This window comes from Neltuma alba, unplaced genomic scaffold (assembly GCF_004799145.2).
Source record: "Neltuma alba isolate B1F8T4 unplaced genomic scaffold, ASM479914v2 tig00013496_pilon, whole genome shotgun sequence".
NCBI classification, from domain to species: domain Eukaryota; kingdom Viridiplantae; phylum Streptophyta; class Magnoliopsida; order Fabales; family Fabaceae; genus Neltuma; species Neltuma alba.
In genome coordinates this window covers 34,813-53,688 of record NW_021637722.1, presented here as the reverse complement: position 1 = coordinate 53,688, position 18,876 = coordinate 34,813, and the positions used below count along the sequence as shown (strand labels likewise).

The 18,876-nt window shown below is 35.5% G+C and overlaps 3 protein-coding genes across 4 annotated transcripts; all 3 read right to left on the bottom strand.

Moving 5' to 3' along the window:
- Positions 1 to 48: 48 nt before the first annotated feature.
- On the bottom strand, positions 49 to 17,853 carry LOC114737760 (floral homeotic protein GLOBOSA-like). Its single transcript, XM_028925718.1, has 8 exons — positions 17,400 to 17,853; positions 17,187 to 17,253; positions 16,650 to 16,711; positions 16,451 to 16,550; positions 16,329 to 16,358; positions 16,182 to 16,226; positions 15,537 to 15,670; positions 49 to 62 (listed from the first exon to the last, which is right to left on the bottom strand). Coding segments are annotated over exons 1-8 (627 nt in total). The 5' UTR covers positions 17,588 to 17,853; the 3' UTR covers positions 49 to 61.
- On the bottom strand, positions 2,370 to 6,964 carry LOC114737756 (uncharacterized). The gene is made up of 5 exons (XM_028925714.1): positions 6,826 to 6,964; positions 3,506 to 6,638; positions 3,085 to 3,310; positions 2,572 to 2,686; positions 2,370 to 2,449 (listed from the first exon to the last, which is right to left on the bottom strand). The coding sequence occupies exons 2-4, from the start codon at positions 6,324 to 6,326 to the stop codon at positions 2,653 to 2,655; spliced, it is 3,081 nt and encodes a 1,026-aa protein (XP_028781547.1). The 5' UTR covers positions 6,327 to 6,638; positions 6,826 to 6,964; the 3' UTR covers positions 2,370 to 2,449; positions 2,572 to 2,652.
- LOC114737759 (floral homeotic protein PMADS 2-like) lies at positions 9,578 to 12,515 on the bottom strand. Of its 2 annotated transcripts, none has more exons than XM_028925716.1 (7): positions 12,178 to 12,515; positions 11,941 to 12,007; positions 11,380 to 11,441; positions 11,168 to 11,267; positions 10,892 to 10,921; positions 10,147 to 10,191; positions 9,578 to 9,997 (listed from the first exon to the last, which is right to left on the bottom strand). In XM_028925716.1, the coding sequence occupies exons 1-7, from the start codon at positions 12,363 to 12,365 to the stop codon at positions 9,863 to 9,865; spliced, it is 627 nt and encodes a 208-aa protein (XP_028781549.1). In that variant the 5' UTR covers positions 12,366 to 12,515; the 3' UTR covers positions 9,578 to 9,862. The 2 variants fall into 2 exon arrangements, with proteins under 2 accessions (XP_028781549.1, XP_028781550.1); XM_028925717.1 differs by having other exon boundaries at positions 9,578 to 9,994.
- Positions 17,854 to 18,876: the final 1,023 nt, after the last annotated feature.

Genomic DNA, 18,876 nt, shown 5'->3' with positions numbered 1-18,876 from the left:
AGTGAAAAAACTCACAGCATAGCTAAAAAATCATATTTATGAAAACCAACAAATATATGTTCCTAGCCATTGAAACTACTCAGCAACAGTAAAAGCAAGAAGAGTCATTCCATTGAAATTGAAGCAAGCACACATGGGTTAAATTCATACCTCACTGCCATTCAAGGTCATGAAGTAGAAATGCTTATGACCCTTTAAAGCATATTCTCTTTGTCGTGCCTCATAGGCATGCATATCAAGCACCTGTTTAAACCAAAAATCAGATATCTAGCCAAAGGTCAACTATGCAGACACCAACACACATATGCATCAATATGCCTTAATAGAACAGGGTCAATGCTCACTATGTAAGCAAAGATATAATCCATTTAAAATAATTTCAACCCACGTAGATTACCCTTTAAAGTCTCAGCTATCCCTAACAAGCAGCACAAATTCAACATTACATATTACCAACTTTTCAGTTCTAGTCTTACAGCATAGGATAATGGTTGAATTTTTCTAAGTGGGTTAACTTATCCTTGCTACCCACCACAGTTATGATTAAATCTGAATTTGAAGTTTCATAAAAAGAAGAATCAAGCAGTGACTGAGCTCTCAATAGGCATTGAAGCCCACTTAGTTGAAGGACTGGATCATAAATTGACACAATATACTTCGGTTCTTAGCAAAAGTTTAAAACTTGAATCACTCTTCAAATCCATATCAAGAACAGCTCCAATTGCACAAAAGCACATAGAACAAACTTTCTCCATGATCTCATTAGAGCATACGACACTGGTTAACTCAAAATAAGTTAGCATACTTTGCAGCAATTGCTAATAAAATGAATTGATTCACATAATCAATATTTGAGGGTAAATAAAAGGCAAAAGATGGAGGATCTACAACCAATCCTTATAGACTGCATCCCTAATATTGTTCCTTGATAAATTATAATTCAGCACCAAAAATCGATATCCTATATAATGCAGTCAAGTAAATTGATGAATTAAGTAGATAGCAAGGACAAAAAAAAATTATCATTTAAGTTACCTCGCCAACATATTCAATAAGGAATTGCCCTTCAGATATTCCCTCAATCACCTTCAGCCCATAGCCTTTTTTCCCACATTTAAACCACTTCAGTTTGGCATAATTGCGTGTCTGGAACTGAAACCAAGCATTTGAACTACAATGATGCACTTTGCACAGAAAGGTCAACAGCACTATCTCTTCAGAGGATAGATAGCTCACATACCTGCTGATTCGAACAGAGATCCCCACATGGGCAGGCCCCTTTAACACATTCAATGTTAAGCATCCGGTTTAGACAATCATCTCCACATCCCAACTGACCTTTTGGAGGTGGTTTGCAATGGCAAACCATTATCTGATAAAAATTCATAGGTACAATGAATAAGCATAGTAAACTAACAGGCAAATTGGAAGATCATAGAGCTTGGAAACCTAAGCACCATCCAGTCATACTTAAATATACATCCAGCAGTGACTAATATAAGAACAAAGGAAGAAAAGCATATGCCATGATCATACTGATAGCGATGAAGCATATGATTCCCCCATCCTTCCCCTGAAAATTTATAGACAACCAGATATTGGGCCTTGTATGTTGACCAAGAAATAAGAGGTACTATTTATGACTTGTGAATGGCATGACTTGTCACAGACTTTACATTTTATGTTGATGTCAGTAATTCATCCCATCCTCTGCAGGTTACACCCTTAGCTATATAGGCAGAAATAGTTAAAAGTTGTATTTAGGCACATCAATTTCATCTTAGCCCAATCTGATCTAAATAGACATCAAATTTCCTATTTCATATGAGCTTTTTCATGAAAATTTAACACAACAAATTAAAGGAGGACAAAAACTCCCCTTAAAATAAAACAGAAAGCAAAGATACGAGAAAACAAATGATAAAACCCCGAGTCAAGTGAGATGAGAGGGGGGTGGGGGGAAGCATTGCTTTAAAAATCTGGCAGTCTGCTCTAGCCAAATACGCAACTTCTGAGTTGAACTATGTTTAAGAAGATAGTAAAGCCTCTAAAACCAAGTGGTGATCTACGTCACTACCATTCTCCATGAATGAAATTTCAAGTAAGAGAGCATGTCAGAGATCAAAATAAAATTTATCAAAGAGATTATAATAATATTTCTTCTTCAGCCCATAATGAGAACATAATTGAGCCAAGTTGCTGTTATGAGCCAATAGACTGATATGACTTTGCACATTAAATTTACAATTGCTAGTTCAATATAACTGACCTTTAGCATTAATATATATTTAACGAACCAAGACAAAACATAGGCAAACAATAAAATGTCAAAATCATAAGTTAAAAGTAAGGATTAGAACAACTTGGACCTCATCTACAGTCTGAGTTTTGGGGCTACGATGCAGAAACTCATTGGCAGAAATATGAGTAAAAGTTGACCCCTGAGAAACTGCAGTGCATAGAAACAACGGACAATAAGGAAAACTAGAGGAAAAGGTAACAATGACATTCCCAAAACAGTCTAGCTTCAAGGTTAAATCACTGATCCTCTATCTAGCTAATATTACATACACATTGGACGTTGATGTTCTAGCTTCTTATAGTTTTTGCAATCTTCACTGTTATCTTCTTCACCGGATGCATCTGATAATCCTAGCTCTGCATTGATCTCTGCGTTTGACTTTTCCTGTGCGATAGAGCAATCAGCATAAGCTTTATCATTGCTGTCCTTACATGTCCTTCAAAAGAAAATTACACATGACAAGATACAAGTTACTGAAAGAAATTAGAGGGGGAAATTTGAATAAGGAAGTTTGTCTCATGTACAGCTTTATTTGTTTAAAGATTTACGAAAAAGGAAACTAACTGCAAATATGTACATAAATATAAATTCTAATGGAAAGCATTGAAATAAGAATCTCAGAGAAAATAACTGAAGGAGCATGATCAGTGAAGTAAAAGCTAGTGACAACTGTGAGAAAACTATCTCTCTGCTAAGACAACTTGAATATATAGCTACTTTCAGAAACTACATATCAACATATCACAGGGAAATGATAAATTTTCCACGTTAAAATGCCATACCAGGCACAGTTTGTTTCTTCAATTAGATCTGCACGTGAAACAGTAATACGCCGCCACTTGTGGCAATCATCACAATGCACCCATGCATTTCGTGGTGATAGATGTTGCTCCCTCAAACCAACACCAGGTGCCATGTCCAGGGCATATACACCGGCTGGTACTTTGTTCTCATCAGCATTAATTTTTCCACCGAAATCCAACGTCCTTTTTTCTTCAATGTCATTTTCTGTGAACAAGAAAAGAACCCTATTTGTATTTGAATGCTCAAATAAAATAAACAACACAAAAGATCAAAAAGTGGTTAAATGTAAGTAAAATTTAACAAAAAGAAGGGTACGGTCACAAAAAAAAAAGTGATAAAAATTCAAAAATAGATATAATAGCATCAATATGCAAGTTATTTCTTAAAAAATAGTGTTACCTCCACGTAGGTAATCTTCTGTTTTACATATAACTTTATCAGAGACCCTTTTTCCTTTAGCACCGCGATTGGTGACAGATCTCCCCAGCTTCTCCCCATGTCTAAAAGCAGTCTTTTTCCTGCTCTTTGACTCATAAGCTTCAGACTTGGTCCTGATGACATGCTTAGATTTAAGACTTTTGGGAAGTTTAGAAAACAAATGTCTCTCAGAAGGTAGAAATTTATTAGAACCAGAGGAGTCCAAATATTCATTGTTAACATCTAGGCTGCAATGTGTCTTAACCTCCACACTACTTTTTACTTCCAAAGCATCAGTTGGATCTCTAGATCCAATATCTCCATAGAGGTGCAATGGTTCTGAATGAATTTCATCACAGCCTACAGAACTGCTTGTGCTTAATGTATTTATATAAGTGGAACTTGGCAAATCCCCAGAGCTAACCATATCAGTGCAGTTCTTCTTACCTCCAAGATTTTTTGAGTAATTTGCTTTATTTTTTCTTGGGGAACCTGGTGACACATCTCTTGCTCTATTATTACGTGAACAAGTAAGTTTATCTTTCTTCTTCCTTCTCGTGCTAGCAGTATCAAGAACAGCAAAATTAAACTCCTTAGAAGAACCAAAATCATTATTATTCAGATCTTCTTGATGCCTTTCTCCCACCTGGACTTCAGGAATTGAATCGATCACTTCTGAATCAGGTGAAGCTCCAGTTCCAGGATCCATACCCTTAATATTGACAGGCTCTATCAATGCATCAACCAACTTATTTGAAGGAGCCACCAGACAAGGCTCCTCTGCATTGCCATCTGACTTCCCCATCAGTGCAGCACCTTCTAAGTTGTTGGCAATTTGCCCATTCAAAACAACAACATACTTATAAACGTTATTTTTACCAGATTCAAACTTTCCCCCAGCCACCTCTTCAAATAATTTGTCTTTAGTATTGATAGCTAAATTTTGAGAATCTGAACCAGGTCCTGAGTTGGAAGCCGAAACCAAGCCATCAACAGATTCTGGAACCATAATGTTTGGGTAATATAAGTTAAACTCATTCCCCACTTTGATCTTCAGACGCATACCAGTGTTTGGAGCGCCAGATATTGAATTGAACGTGCAAGAATTTTCACTATTTTTATTTGTTTTTCCACTTTGACAGCCAACCCTAGCCTTCCCTGATCCTTCAAACATAACTTTATTTATGTTTAACTCTCTATCCATTTCAATAGCCTGTTTAATGTTCCCTAGCGATCCCCACTCAGAAGATCGAGCTGTTCTTGAGAAACAGCTTCTTTTCTTTCTAGTGGCCTTTGAGATTGTCTTCATACCCCACTCCTGTTGAGGCATATTGGCCTGGTTATGGCATTTTCTTGGAGCCCTTCCAGTCTGTCTCTTACAAAGAGATTTGTTTCGTTGACCATTCATTTGATGAGGCAATAACACAATGTCTTTACGTTTGCTTTTAGCAACACAATCAATCTTGAAAATTTGTTTTGCTTTATCGTCATTCCAGCCAGAATTGCACGCATTGTTATTATAACTGATAGCCCAGCTATTGTCCTTGAGAAGAAGATCAGGCACATCCTTTGAAGGGTTATCATTTAAAGAATCAAAGGAGGGCAGGCCTGATTCAGAAGAAAAGTTGCAATAGGTAGAAGTTTCTGGAAAATTATTCTTCAATTTAGAGGAATTTCCTTTTATTTGCAACATATTGTACTTCATTTCAAAATTTCTTTCATTTATCACATCAATATTTTGCTCCAGAACTTTTGTGACATCTTCATAAGAATCAATGTCACTCTTATCAGTCCCCTGTTCCAATTGTATAGCCTCACTCGGTGAATAAGCCAACAATGAACTCCCCAAGGTACTCTGGAAGTTTTGAGAGGACAATACTTTGACATATGTATCAATACTCTCTTTCTCAACAGTGTCTTTGGCCCCTTCTTCATAAGGACTGTTGTGATCACCGCCACCTTCCTGATCACTCAGCTTAAGCTTATCGTTAGTGCTCTTAGCTTGCAAAGATGTTTGGTTGCAAACAACCGCTTTCATCCCACATAAAGCATCTGTGTATAATGCATCAGAAGGCACCTCACTACCCTGTGCAGGAGATATCTGCTTGCAAGCTGCTACTTCCATCCCACATAAAGCATTGAAGTTATCTACAACCTCCAAGGAATCTGTATTTCTCAGAATGTCCTCCTGCTCACTGTTTTTGTGAAAATCGACTAGACATCCAGTTATAGGCTCTGAATCCAAGGAAAAATCAGAATAAATGAAATCAAATATATGATTGCCAGTATCGGTGAGTAAACCAGAATTATTGTTTTTTTCTCCCACAGCCACTAAAGTGTCCCCTACAGAAGAGATTATATTGCTCTCCATATCCTTTGTCAAACCCTTTACAGCTTTAAACTCTGATAAAAGTTGATAGTCATCATGATTGTGAGTTTTTTCTCCTGTGCAAAAGCTACCATTTTCTAGGTCGGAAACTTCATATTGCCCATAAAATGTCCTGCAAGAGTTCTGACAATCATTGTCCAAGGTTTTCTCCATTAGCAACATAGCATCTTCATATTCACTTGCGCTAGCATTGCTGGGCATGTCGGTAACATCAATACAGCTTGCAGAACCAGGTTCTTCATTTGTAGAGAAATATTTACAACCATTCAGAATATTGGAAAGCTCAAAGTTAGAGCCCAACACACAGCAGCCTACTTCTGAACCGGACTGCCCTGCGGGAACAGATTGCAACGGAAACTTCGAACAGTGCTGCCTGATGACAGACTCGCGCGTGGCATCATTTGCCATTACCATTCTCTCACACGAGCCCACGACAGTTTAAACAGTTCATTCAAATGTATCGGATTGCTGTTAACCCTTCGCTGCGTACCAGAATATCTGACTAAAAATTGAACTTCAAAAAGAACACGGGAAAAAAATTAGAACCAATCACCAAAAGGATCACAATGTATCGCCCAATATCTGCCCATATAACATGAGCACAATCATCATCCACCGCTACGCTCAATTAAAGCAAAAGTTAACGACGTGACCTCAACCGGAGCTCTCGGAAAAAATCAGAGCCCACGGACAGAGCCCTAAAAGGAACCGCTCTCCTGGCGTCCTCTGCAACCAATAATAAACTGTTTTCAGGATTTCCCAAGGCAATGCAGATGGGCACTTGGCTAGTAAAAATAATCAAGTCGGGGAATATGAACGAAAATTCAAAAAATGACTTCGTAAAGAAGGAAAGCAAACAAACAAACAAACAAACAAGCTTGGACAGCAAGTAAATTAACAGATAAAAGGATACCTGCCCAGAATGAGAGGTAGACCACGGAAGTTTGCTCGTTTCAACAATGATCCATGGAATACGAAAAGTTTTTCCCTCCGAGCCTTGCAGAGAGAAGAATGGGTTTGGGTGTGCGTGACTCGCGCCAGAGGGAGAGAGACGGGTCGGTGGTGACCCCGAAACGGTTTGAGGGAGATGACGCGGAAGGGCTCTTTCTGATGATCGATTCCACGTTGAATAGACCCTTTTGGCCTGTGCGCCTCGTCACAAGTCCCCCGCCAACTCGGAAAAATTCGCAGGAACTTTTAAGGAGGATTTTTTATTTTGATTTCGGCCGTTAAAAATTTCCGCCTCAGGTTGCGGGAATCCTTCTATCGTCTATTTATTTTAGTTATTCGCTTAGGATTATTCGATGCCTTCATTTTTTTCAGGTCAAAAATAATATCTTAATTGTTTAGCTGCTGTGCTTGAAATTACGACGTCGACGCGTTTTTTCTTTCCATTAACAAAATCATATCTTTCAGACTTTGACTCAAATTCTCTTTAGACTTTAGATTTCTTAATAAATATTACAAAAACAAAATTAAAATTAACACATATAATAAAATGTATAAACAAATTAAAAAATAACTGTATATATAAATTGTGCGTGAACATTTTTTGAATACATCATGAGAATTTGAAATTATAGATCTCTATCCATATCTATCCTGTCCTTATCACTCAGGTGGCATAAAAAAGTTAATAAATCTTTTAAATAAACATCATTGATATAACTTTTTTTTTTTACCAGGGAACATCACTGATATGATTAATGTCCCAAACTTCATAAGTTTTTATAAAATCACCCGTAAGTTATAATGCACGAATTCATTTAAAAAAAATACTCGCTTGTCATGCGTGCATGGTACATATCCAGTGAAAGGTGATTTATAGTTTATCTATAAATATAAATTGATTGATATATTAATTAATGTTAAAAAAAGTCAGAGAAATAATATTTGAGCTTTTTTTTTGGTCAAAAAATATTTGAGCTTGAAACACAACAAAATTGTATTTTTAAGGTTTCTGTTGAATTCTATATTATTTTACAATACTTATTTAGACTTGATGTAATTCTTTTTATTATTTCAACCTTTTTTATATCTTTAATAAGCTCTAGATGTTAAAAAAAAATAAGTACGATTTTTCAAAAATATAAAACTGCATATACTTGGTCCTAAGCTATATTTAAATTTAGGCTAAAGTCATTGTTTTAAATTAATTGATGCCTAAAATTCCTTCAAAATATATTAAATAACAAAATTAATTGCAACGTCGCGCTTCAAAACGCGCGCGCGGGTGGACGAACCAAAGATGATATCACGATAACGGTATCGCCGACGTCAATTACAAAATGAAAAATTCAAGGCCATGAGCGCGTACATAAACATGGAAATGAATTTAAAGAATATACGAGACAAATTATTGAACTATTAAAATATTTCTTCAATTCTAAATATAAAATCCTTTTTATAGTGTAAATTATATTAAAAAATTTATATTTAGGACCAGAGGAGTAATACAAAAGAATAGAAGGCTGGGTTGAAATGAATCATATATAATAATTATAATATACTTCCTCCCGTCTTAATTGCAGAAAATAGGTAACAAATTTATAAAAATTGAGAAAATTAATTAAATTATTTTTTTAAAAGAAAAGATGTGTTGGTATCTTGAGGTATCTTTCACTTACAGTAAATATTACCTCTATTGATAGAAACAGGACTTTCGACCTGACATAAATTAATCTTAAGCCCAAATTGATTCAAGGCAAGAAATAAAAAAATAAGGAGTCATCAGGTTTTATTTTTTTTGGGTCAAAGGGAGTCATCAGGTTAGATGTACGTAAAGAAATTATATTATAAATATAAATCAGATTGGAATATATTATTAGCGTGAAGAAATATTTGCGCATATTCGATTAACAGTTCTGAGAGACTACTGAAAACGTGGAAGTATATATATACGCCACCCACTACACCATGACATCTATTAATAAGCTTCAAAGTGATGGATTAGGAGACGCTAGACTTATAAAAAGTGAGTGCTTCGCATAGAAGTGAGTACAATTTATTATTAACATGCATAGATTTTGGAGAGAAAAAAACGTACGTCTCTTCCATGCAATTCATACATATTGTTATATATTACCTCTGGTTATTAATATAAGAACTAATCATATCAATTTTGTCTCCCAAATAAACCCTATAGTGATTACACTTGTTAAAGAGTTTTCATCAAAGATAGTTGCCATGCACATGATGATTAATAATGATGTTGTAGGAAAAATAACATTTATTTATTATAAATAACTAATTTTTAATATCCGCAAATTAATTATTTTTTTATATTAAGCACCAGAGATAATATGCTACCTTCGATCATCAATATAAAAGCTAATTGACTAATTTAAGCAGATTAAGAAAATTAGTTCGGTTAATTATTTATAATAAATAGTTGTTGTTTTTCCTAAAATAATTACTAATCAAATGCATTGACTAAAACTGCTATTATTACAGAATTACCTTAAGAAAAAAATGAATAAATATGAAAGATAAAGTGGATTAGGGTCTTATATTTAGCACCAAAATAAAAGTCAAACAAGTTGTCATATTAAGTAGGGAAGGTAGTATCTTTTATGGGATGATCTATTTGCCTCGTTACCCTTTCATCATATATAAATAAAATTAACCAACGTTAAGGCCTAATTAAGTGGACACGCACAGGCACATGTATAGCATATATTTGTCTAGTCCATGCATAGCCGCAGCAGCAATGCTAGTATATATATTGGTGTAACCGTATATCCACCCAGATTGTAAAAGCACTCAAAATGACAGTAGAACATGACTCAGATGTCGAAGTTTGGCTCATTTTATTCAGTTAAGAGCACACACCAACCCTAGATAACGTAGTAGCTAGTTCATAATTATATTGAAGACTACTGAAGAGCTTGCATGCATGTGACAGCTAATGCAGAAACTCTGAGATATATATATGGTAGCAGGAGGCAGACTCACATCCTCTCGTGAAGATTTGGCTGCATAGGCTGCACACGGAAGGCGAATGGCAGTTGTGAATGGAACTCCCTCACGCTCTGATCAAACCCATTCTCCAATTCTCTCGCTCCTTCCATTGCCAGACGTTGTTGCTGTTCAGATTAAAACAAAGGGAGAGAGCACTTAGGAAACAGATTGTGTTTCTTTCGCTATATATATTAATGGAATGTTGTTTACAAGTTATGCATATATTTGTGTGTGTGAGCGCTCGCTTAGGGGTCAGTATGTATCAAGTAATTACCAGTATAAAGTTGAGCTCCCTGTTCTCTTCCTCCAAGATCTTGCCCTGATCAGCAATGTACAGCGAAACAAATTATATACATTAGAGGTCTCTAAAAGAAAAATCACAGATGATAGGGCTAATTATGTGATTAACTTGCTATTCACACACTACTCTCTCCTGTGTTGCAAAGCAGTTAGGGACAATTCATTTCTAATGATGCGTGTTTATAAAAATATTGAAAATTTCATTATATTAAATATAGGTTATAGTATATTTATTACTTCTATCATGCCAAAAGCATATCTACTTGGTGGTCTAAGATGTGTTTGTACAAATGAACATAGCTTCTTCTGAAAAAATTTTGCCCCTCTCAATACTTCATCCCTAGTTAATCCCGCCAGCTCCCTGTGTGTATACTGGTGGCAGGAGCAAATTACGTGTGTCTTTACATGTGCGTGCATGGCATGTATGGATGTTTGTTTTTACGAGCTACAGATCTGTTCATGGTTTATGTATAAATGCTATGATATGCTATTTAATAAGTTACTTTCACACACTAAATTATGCTCTTAAATGATGCGCAGCCCACGTTCAAGTACACAACTTAAATCTTATTCTTAGCATTCTAATTAATCTATATAATATCCATTATGAGTGACGAGCATCAATTTTTAATTTATAATACATGAGTTATTAGCATATCGAGCAGCGCAAAACTGCGAGCCGTATAAACTGTAATCATCCTAGCTAGTACTAGACTTACATTTCTTCTGCATGCCCTGTAAATCTCCATCTGCACAAAAAAGTAAGTCTATATCAAATAAAATTGTTCAGATTCTTGTGCTACGTACGTATCTTTAACAATTCAAAAGGGGATGAACAACATACTCTTTATTTCATTATCAGGGGATTCAATTTTCGCATTGAATGACTCTTTTTTGGCTTTTGTTTGAAAAAGAATCAATATTACAATTTCAAATACGTGTAATTCTTCATGGCAGAGAAGCTAAATAATAATAGGCTTAGGGATCAGATTTGCCTGTCTCTCGCGTATACCAGCGAGGCCACATTCTAAGGCGTCCTCTAAGGCCATCAGCTCCTTGTAATTAAGCGTGTTCACATCCTCTCCCTTCAAGTGCCTGAAACGTACTTAGGCAGAGAGGCGATGATCCACGAAGATATGTGTATAGATATGAGATCACTGAAATTTAAGAGAGGAGGTAATAAATGAAATCAAAGCTCTCTATATACCTGAGCTCAATCTGCATGTTGTCGTTCTCTTTCTTGAGCCTATCAATTTCGTTGTTTAAGTCCTGTGAGTTCAGCAACATTATCGATGCAATTTTTAATATGGGATTCATTTTATCACCAAGAATAGGAAAGACAAGGGGCCGTGGTTACATGCTTGCATATAAATAAGCTAGAAACCTTTAAAAGAAATATATAATCAATAACAAAAGCTGTATATGTGGACTAACTGATTTCAATATCAGTCAAGAAAGGTCGAATCGAGAGAGAGAGAGAGAGAGAGAGACATTTATAATATTTTCATGCCATTAGATTTTTTATTCCCAGTCCTACCCATGGCCGCTTCCTTATCATTTTTGAAACAATTTAAACTGGGATTAGATCGATGACGGTATGCAAAGAGATGAATGGTCCAGACAAACATAGATCTGAAAGGAGATCCATAGTGCATGCCCCTCAGCACATATATTCTGGCAAAGACCTAGTCATTTATCAATCTCACTTCAACCCCAAGAGGAAGATCTAACAAGAAGCCAAGAAGGCTAGGGACGTCCATAACCTAACCTCATGCTTAGCGTCCCAGAGCCTCTTTCCAGACGTTTTGTGATATCTTTCTAGGATGTCGATCAACCTATAAAAATTTAAAAAAAAAAAATCAAAACCCAGAAACAAAAGAGAGTCAGTATAATTTCCGGCACATGAACTTTTATATGTCTTAGTTCTTAACAATATAAAACCCACAGCTGCTGTGATGAGAAAAACAACTCGAGAGAAACCATACAAAGAAGAGATTTTTCGTACGTGGTTGAAGGGCTGATGTATTCATGCATCTTTCCAGATGCAGCAAAGATAATAAGGGAAACTTGGGCATCGCATAGAACAGTAATTTCCTTCGCCTTCTTCAGGATCCCACTCTTCCTCTTGGAGTAGGTCACTTGCCTGTTGCTTGAGTTCTCAATTCTCTTGATCTCAATCTTACCTCTCCCCATCTCTCACAGTAAACTCTCTCTCTCTCTCGTGGTGATCTTCTTGCTTTGGATTAATGTTAGAAGTTTTGAAAAGAGATGCAGAGACAAAAGTAACAGCAAACCCTTACCATTGCGGGGTTGTAGATAAAGAACTTTCTACGCGGCACAGAAGCGGAGGGTTCGTTTATGGATTGCAATAAAGACAGACCCAATTTTAATTGTTTTTTTAAATTGAATTTGTTAATTAATTGCTGGCTTCGCCCTCTTATCCACTGGTTCAATTCCTGTCCCGTGGTCTTCAATTTAAATATCTTTAAGTGTTTCCTATATCTTTTTATTCGGTTGTTAACATTGTTTAAATTAATTTCAGTGATGTAGTCCAAAAAATTGGTTTATTGAGATATAAGCTCATGGTTATTTTTCTTTGATGCAAGTTTTTGTGTAATCCTGTAGGAGAATTTAAGAAGAGATGTAAGAGACAAGACGAAGATGAACTCGCCGCAATGCACAAGATAAATTAATTTTTGAAATGAATCACGCAACATATGATTCTAATATACACCGTTGATAGATGTGCCGTTGAAGAAAGCTAGTTATTTTTGTTGGATTCAAGTTTATGAACGTGCAGGGGATCAAATTAAGATGAGATATAAGAGATAAAAATTACGTTCCTTCCCTTCATTTAATTGCACCTAAATGATATTTAGGGAATGTTTGGTATTTGAGAAAAGTATCTTTAAAAAATATTATTTTTGTAAATTGAGATAAATTTTTTTATATATTTATTTTATATGTCGTAAAATCACTTTAAAAATTATGATTTGAGTTTCATCTAAATATTTTTTTGGTTCAACTTAATTAAAGCAAGTCCTGTTATCATGTGCGATAAAATTTGAAAATGAAAAAATGACAGGAAATTAATTTTTTGAGGGTTTGAGGTGGGCCGCTGTCAAATCAAAATCATCACAACTTATATTGAAGTCGGCGACGAACTTTTTCTAGGGTTGAGTGAAATATAGTATAATACGATAAACGATTGCCAAGAAAAGGGTACAACGTAATCAGGATCAACCATCAAATCACAAGGAATTTAAGGATAGTGATTTCTACTATTAGCAAAGGAAACTTTCGAAGTAAAGTCCCAACGAGTAAAGGAATATAATGGGAGTTTTCCAACTGCAAATGAAAAAACAGAAATTCGGCTGTGTTCAGGCCGGGCATCAGAATTACAAGAGGAGCGGAGAGCATTGGGTGCTCATTGATGAGCACCCAATGCTCATCAGATCTGGACCGTCCAGATCTGATCTGGACGGTCCAGATTTAATTTTAATGTTATTTTTATTTTTTTAAAATAATTATTTTAATAGATATAGGATAAAAAATAAAGATAATCTTCTAACTATCATTCTTTAAAATATATTTTTTTCTATTTTAAAATAATTATTTTAAAATATTAAATCTGGACCGTCCAGATTAAATCTGAACGGTCCAGATGGCTCATCAGGTGATGAGCAGCTGGTGATCATCACTTGATGAGCACTGTATACGGACCCACAAGAGGAGGCCTGCCCATACTTTAGACAAAGCTTCAAGTAGGCGACTTGTTGCGTGAAGTGTCTTTGATTTGAAAGGTCCGTAAGATGATATTATTGAAGAAATTAACTTTGTTTTTCATTCTGGGAAGTGCCGATTGTCGATCCATGCTTTAAAATAATTTTCTTCTAAAAACTTAAGCGTCCCTTGACCAAGGGGAAAAAAAACAAGAGATAGATCTAGCTTGTTCATCAAACATTAGCTGATTTAATTAAGTTGCAAAGATATCCTATAAATTTTCGGTAGGTCGTCGTCAGACATATTACACGAACATATAATTAGTTGACTTGGAGCCAAACCTCCACGACATGACCCGAGGACAAAGGAAGGCAACGTTCACTGCCTCCTTTTCCTCGAATGCAACAATTTTAAGTTCGAAGATCGCTCTCTCGTCCTGACCAGAGAAAAGAAATACGCTGCCATATGTGTATTGCTGGCGTTCAACTTTATCTTCCTTACTAATTGGTTTTAGGTCCTTCTTTTTAATAGGCTGATATATCTAGTAGCTGGAGCTGAGACATGACAACCATATTTTTCGGAATTTTCTAGATTCTTTCTGATCCAGGGGTCAAAGTACTTGGCAGTTTCCAAAGTGCAAAACCCTAGCTATGGGGATTCCTAGAAGTAGGACCAAACTGTGTTTGCGGATAATCAGTTTTAGTGCTGAATACAACCATGCTCATTAAATCTTAACCATTTAAATTTAATATAGATAGTCGAGATTCAATATTTAATATTTTGTTTTTTAAAAAATATTTTTTTCAATATGTATGTAATTCAAAATAAATGTTGAGTTTTTTTGAATTTTTTTTAAATTTTAAAATTACTAATTCAAAATCTTAAATCTATACCATTAAAACTGTATCTGAACAGTTTAAATTTCACCACAACAATTAGCATCATGGTGCTCATATATTGAAACTGATCCCAGGTCCACGCACAATAGAATAAGCAAAAGTATAACCTCCCAGTATAGATCGCTTCTGTTTTACGTTTCAGGAGCTCCATATGCAACTGTATGATTTATTTTTTCTTTTTGATGTTCGAAAGCTCTCCAAATCTTTTAAATTCAACAGTCAGGGTCAGCCCATATGTCCAAGAATTACTTTGATAATAAGAATCGTTAATTAACTGGCCTTATGCTTGAATATGTGTGAGATGATCGAGGGAATTAAACTAAACGAGTTATCCAATAGATATGTATCCATTTCAATGTCGACAAATTAAACAGCGCAATATACTTGCAGGCCTTTTGTAGAATCAAAGTTTCCAGACTTCTTCATGAAACTGGCTGGAAATGGAATTGTACCACAGTGCTAGATACCCTTAATTCTTCTTAATGCATGTCTATGCATGCATGAAATGATTAAAATCACACCCAAAAATACAACGATGAGCTTAACAAACCAAGTTCAAGTGACTCTATCATCACCGAAATATATTATAGAAATTTAAGTTAGAAACTGAAGAGCTGCGCTCCAATTTTAAGTCTAGCTCACACTATATATGGAAATGCCATAAAGTTCTCATAATCCAGTCATAGCTAACCCTTCCCAGCGGATCGATGCTTGTTATAGCATTAATTACGCCCGCACACACTACATCCTCTCTTGAAGGTTTGGCTGAAGGGGCTGCACGCGAAAGGCAAATGGCATCTGGGAATTGAAATCCCTAAAGCTCTGATCAAATCCATTGTCCACGTCTCTCACACCTTCCACTGCCAAATGCTGTTGCTGTTTAAAATAATGCAGAAGGAAGATTATCAGTTAATAGCAACACTTCCAGGAGGGACATACTTGTTAATTTAAAGAAACATCGTTTTCTAAAGTTGGTACCAGTCATTTGTAGAGTAATCAGTACAAACTTATAGTAATAACTATGCACAAATATGAGCTTCAATGAACAATATTAGGTTCCTTCATCTAGCTGTGCTTCAATTTCACACGTTTAATTAATAACGAGATACTCCACGTACTGAAATATAAATTAACAGAAAATTAAGCAATTAATTAAGTTTTGACAGTTATATCTGCTAACAGCGCCCAATCCAGTATCTCATAAGACATGAGCTTGCATATTAATTACTCCCACAGTCCTAAATATAAGACTCATTTTGTAGTGTAATTTATACTATAAAATGAGTCTTATATTTAATATCGGAGGAGTATATAAAAAGTGACTGATATGATCTTCATCAATATTAAACAAAGTAATGGCAGCAATATACAATCAACTATTACTTACCAGCAGGAAATTGAGTTCCCTATTTTCCTCCTCCAAGATCTTGCCCTGATGCAAGAATATAAAAAGTTTCGATATTACTTTTCAGCATTAATCTTTTGTAATAATATATGGTATAAAACATATAGCAGTCAAAAGATTCCAACATACATTTCTCCTAAACCTCCTGTGCACCTCCATCTGCCACATAAACAAAAGACGATATATACATGAGAGAGGAGGCTTAATATCAAGTACTGACAAATTAGAGTTGCGTTATTAGAAGAACGAACCTGTTTCTCGCGGACTCCCTTGAGACCGTTTTCAAGAGCATCCTCCAATCCCATCAGCTCCTTGTAATTTAGTGAGGTGATATCCTCCCCCTTCAAGTGCCTGAACAAATAACACATATATATATATATATATATATATTTGATCAATTATGCGTGTGTGAGAAAGGGATCGAAAGATCTAATACTGAAATATAGCTACCTGAGCTCAATTTGCATGCTGTCATTCTCTTTCTTGATTCTATCAATTTCGTTGCTGAGGTTCTGTGAGTTAAGACAACAATATTTTTGTAAACCCTATTATTTACTTTGCGAGAAATTAAAGGGACGGAATTAATAAGTCAACCTCTCTCTCTAAGCGTGTGCTGGACATAAGAATTATTGTGCTGCTCGAGAGAGAGAGAGAGAGATCTACCAAGTAGCTAGCTTGGAGAAGGAAAAGGAAAGCAAGTGAATCAGATCTGTTCATAGATCGGTATCGCAGGTTTCATGGTTTTCTGTGTGTCTCAGTTTAAGAAAAATGAAATAAAATTAACCAATAACCTTATATTACTCAAATAAAACAAAGAATCCGTTCCAGATGTGGATCTACAAGGAATCACCATGTTCCTCGACATGCTTTTGGCAAAAGAACTAAGCTTTCTTCCTCTAGCGCAAGAAAACCACTACCCGTAAGTTTCTAGCTTTGTTTCTAATGGAAAAGGCATTGATATATTCATATCAGAATAAACCTAGCTACCTCATGCTTGGAGTCCCAGAGAGTCTTCCCAGATGTTCTCTGATACCTGTCCAGCATGTCAACCAACCTACCACCAAAAACAAAAGCTTTAACTCCCAAATACACACAGCCAATTAAATTAAGAAAAGTAAATTGAAACGTCCTACAGTCGCATAATCCTTTTTCTTTGATTTCATCAATATATAGAACGAAATAAAAATTATAGTCCCTTACGTGGTGGAAGGGCTGATGTAGTTATGCATCTTCCCAGATGAAGAAAAGATAATAAGGGAAACCTGGGCATCGCATAGAACAGTAATTTCATTTGCCTTCTTTAGGATTCCATTCTTCCTCTTTGAGTAGGTCACTTGCCTGTTACTAGAGTTCTCAATCCTTCTGATCTCAATCTTACCCCTCCCCATCTATCACCGATATTCTCTTCGTCTTCTTCTTCTCTACTGCTTTTTCTTTGGTCTTCTTTCTTCTAGCTTGTCAATTAATGGATCAGAAGACGTGGGGAAGACAAAGAAAAGTATCGGTGCAATATTCCATTATGGGTTTGCGGATGAATCACTTTCTGAGTGGCACAGAAAGGAAGGGTTTGTTTACGGCCGGTTGTGACCCACCACAACTATTTTCTTTGTTTGATTTAGCTTTGAGTTCTGCTGCCACCTTCTGGACCACCGGTTTCTCCATGTTCATTTAATTGAAATAGGATTTTGGGGCTTTTAACTCAGCTATAGGTTTGAAGGGTAAGCGGAGTACGTACTACGTAAATTGGGTTCGCACAGATTCTCGAGACTACTTACGTGTTGATAAATTAAACGCGCTTTGATGCTTGTGATGAGCTCAGTAGTCTTAAACATCAAATCAAAAGTCATGGTGGGGATCATTAGTGTCGGCTTTTAAAGTAATTAATGTGTCTAAAAGGCAACAAGAATACTGTCATAGTTTTGCTAATTGTATAGTAGTACTGCAGTATATCGCTAACAGAAGGGACGAAGGGAAGAAAGAGAAGTGTCAGCCGCTATGAAATTATTGGCATTCATTTATTTATTTTGATGAACCTTTTGGTATCAAGTTTACCGACTAATTTAATAATTTTGATTAAAGTATTACAAAAATGTTTTTTTATTTACTTTTTATTTTGGTATAACTTAGAATTTTCTTGAGTTACTTTGAGTTTGTAATTTATAATTTCTATCAGGTCAGAAGAGTTAAAATTAAAGTCCTCCTAATACATACGTTTTTTAGAATTTAAACTTGTGTTCTCCTCCTCCTTATAAGGGTTTGATCTCTTACCATCTCAAACAATAACTTGATCGTAAATGTTTATTTATTTTATACTTATAGTAGTTTAATCTTTAAATGAAATTTCAGGAGGACAAATAAATTTACATTAATCATTCATTATTTTTTAAGAAAATAAAATAAATATGCAAGACATTAATTGCACAGGAAAATTCTAATTTTTCAGAAAAAAGTCAACACTTGCCATAGTTAAACAATGAATTATTCTATTCCAAAGCAATCAAATATCGGAATATAACAAAATGCATATGCTCTTTGAAGAATAAACTAAGCACCAATTGGCACATCTGATTTGAAGGATTTTAAAGTCGACGGTTGGTAGAAACTGCTATCTTCACTCGATCGGTTGCATGACATGACAATAAGGGATTGGGATACTATTCGCAAAGCACTATTATCA

Bases quoted from the DNA above. Each gene is read 5' to 3' on its own strand.
- LOC114737760 (XM_028925718.1), bottom strand. From the start codon at position 17,587: ATGGGGAGGGGTAAGATTGAGATCAGAAGGATTGAGAACTCTAGTAAC. The intron at 16,712-17,186 runs GTAGCTAGGTTT...CTTAACTCACAG, and splicing joins TCTGGGACTCCAAGCATGAG to AACCTCAGCAACGAAATTGA. The intron at 16,227-16,328 runs GTATGTTGGAAT...TTCTTGCATCAG, and splicing joins ACAGGAGGTTTAGGAGAAAT to GGCAAGATCTTGGAGGAGGA.
- LOC114737759 (XM_028925716.1), bottom strand. From the start codon at position 12,365: ATGGGGAGAGGTAAGATTGAGATCAAGAGAATTGAGAACTCAAGCAAC. The intron at 11,442-11,940 runs GTTAGGTTATGG...CTGAACTCACAG, and splicing joins TCTGGGACGCTAAGCATGAG to GACTTAAACAACGAAATTGA. The intron at 11,268-11,379 runs GTATATAGAGAG...AGTACGTTTCAG, and splicing joins AACATGCAGATTGAGCTCAG to GCACTTGAAGGGAGAGGATG.
- LOC114737756 (XM_028925714.1), bottom strand. From the start codon at position 6,326: ATGGTAATGGCAAATGATGCCACGCGCGAGTCTGTCATCAGGCAGCAC. The intron at 3,311-3,505 runs GTAACACTATTT...TCTTGTTCACAG, and splicing joins AGAAGATTACCTACGTGGAG to AAAATGACATTGAAGAAAAA. The intron at 2,687-3,084 runs GTATGGCATTTT...TCTATCGCACAG, and splicing joins GAAGAAACAAACTGTGCCTG to GAAAAGTCAAACGCAGAGAT.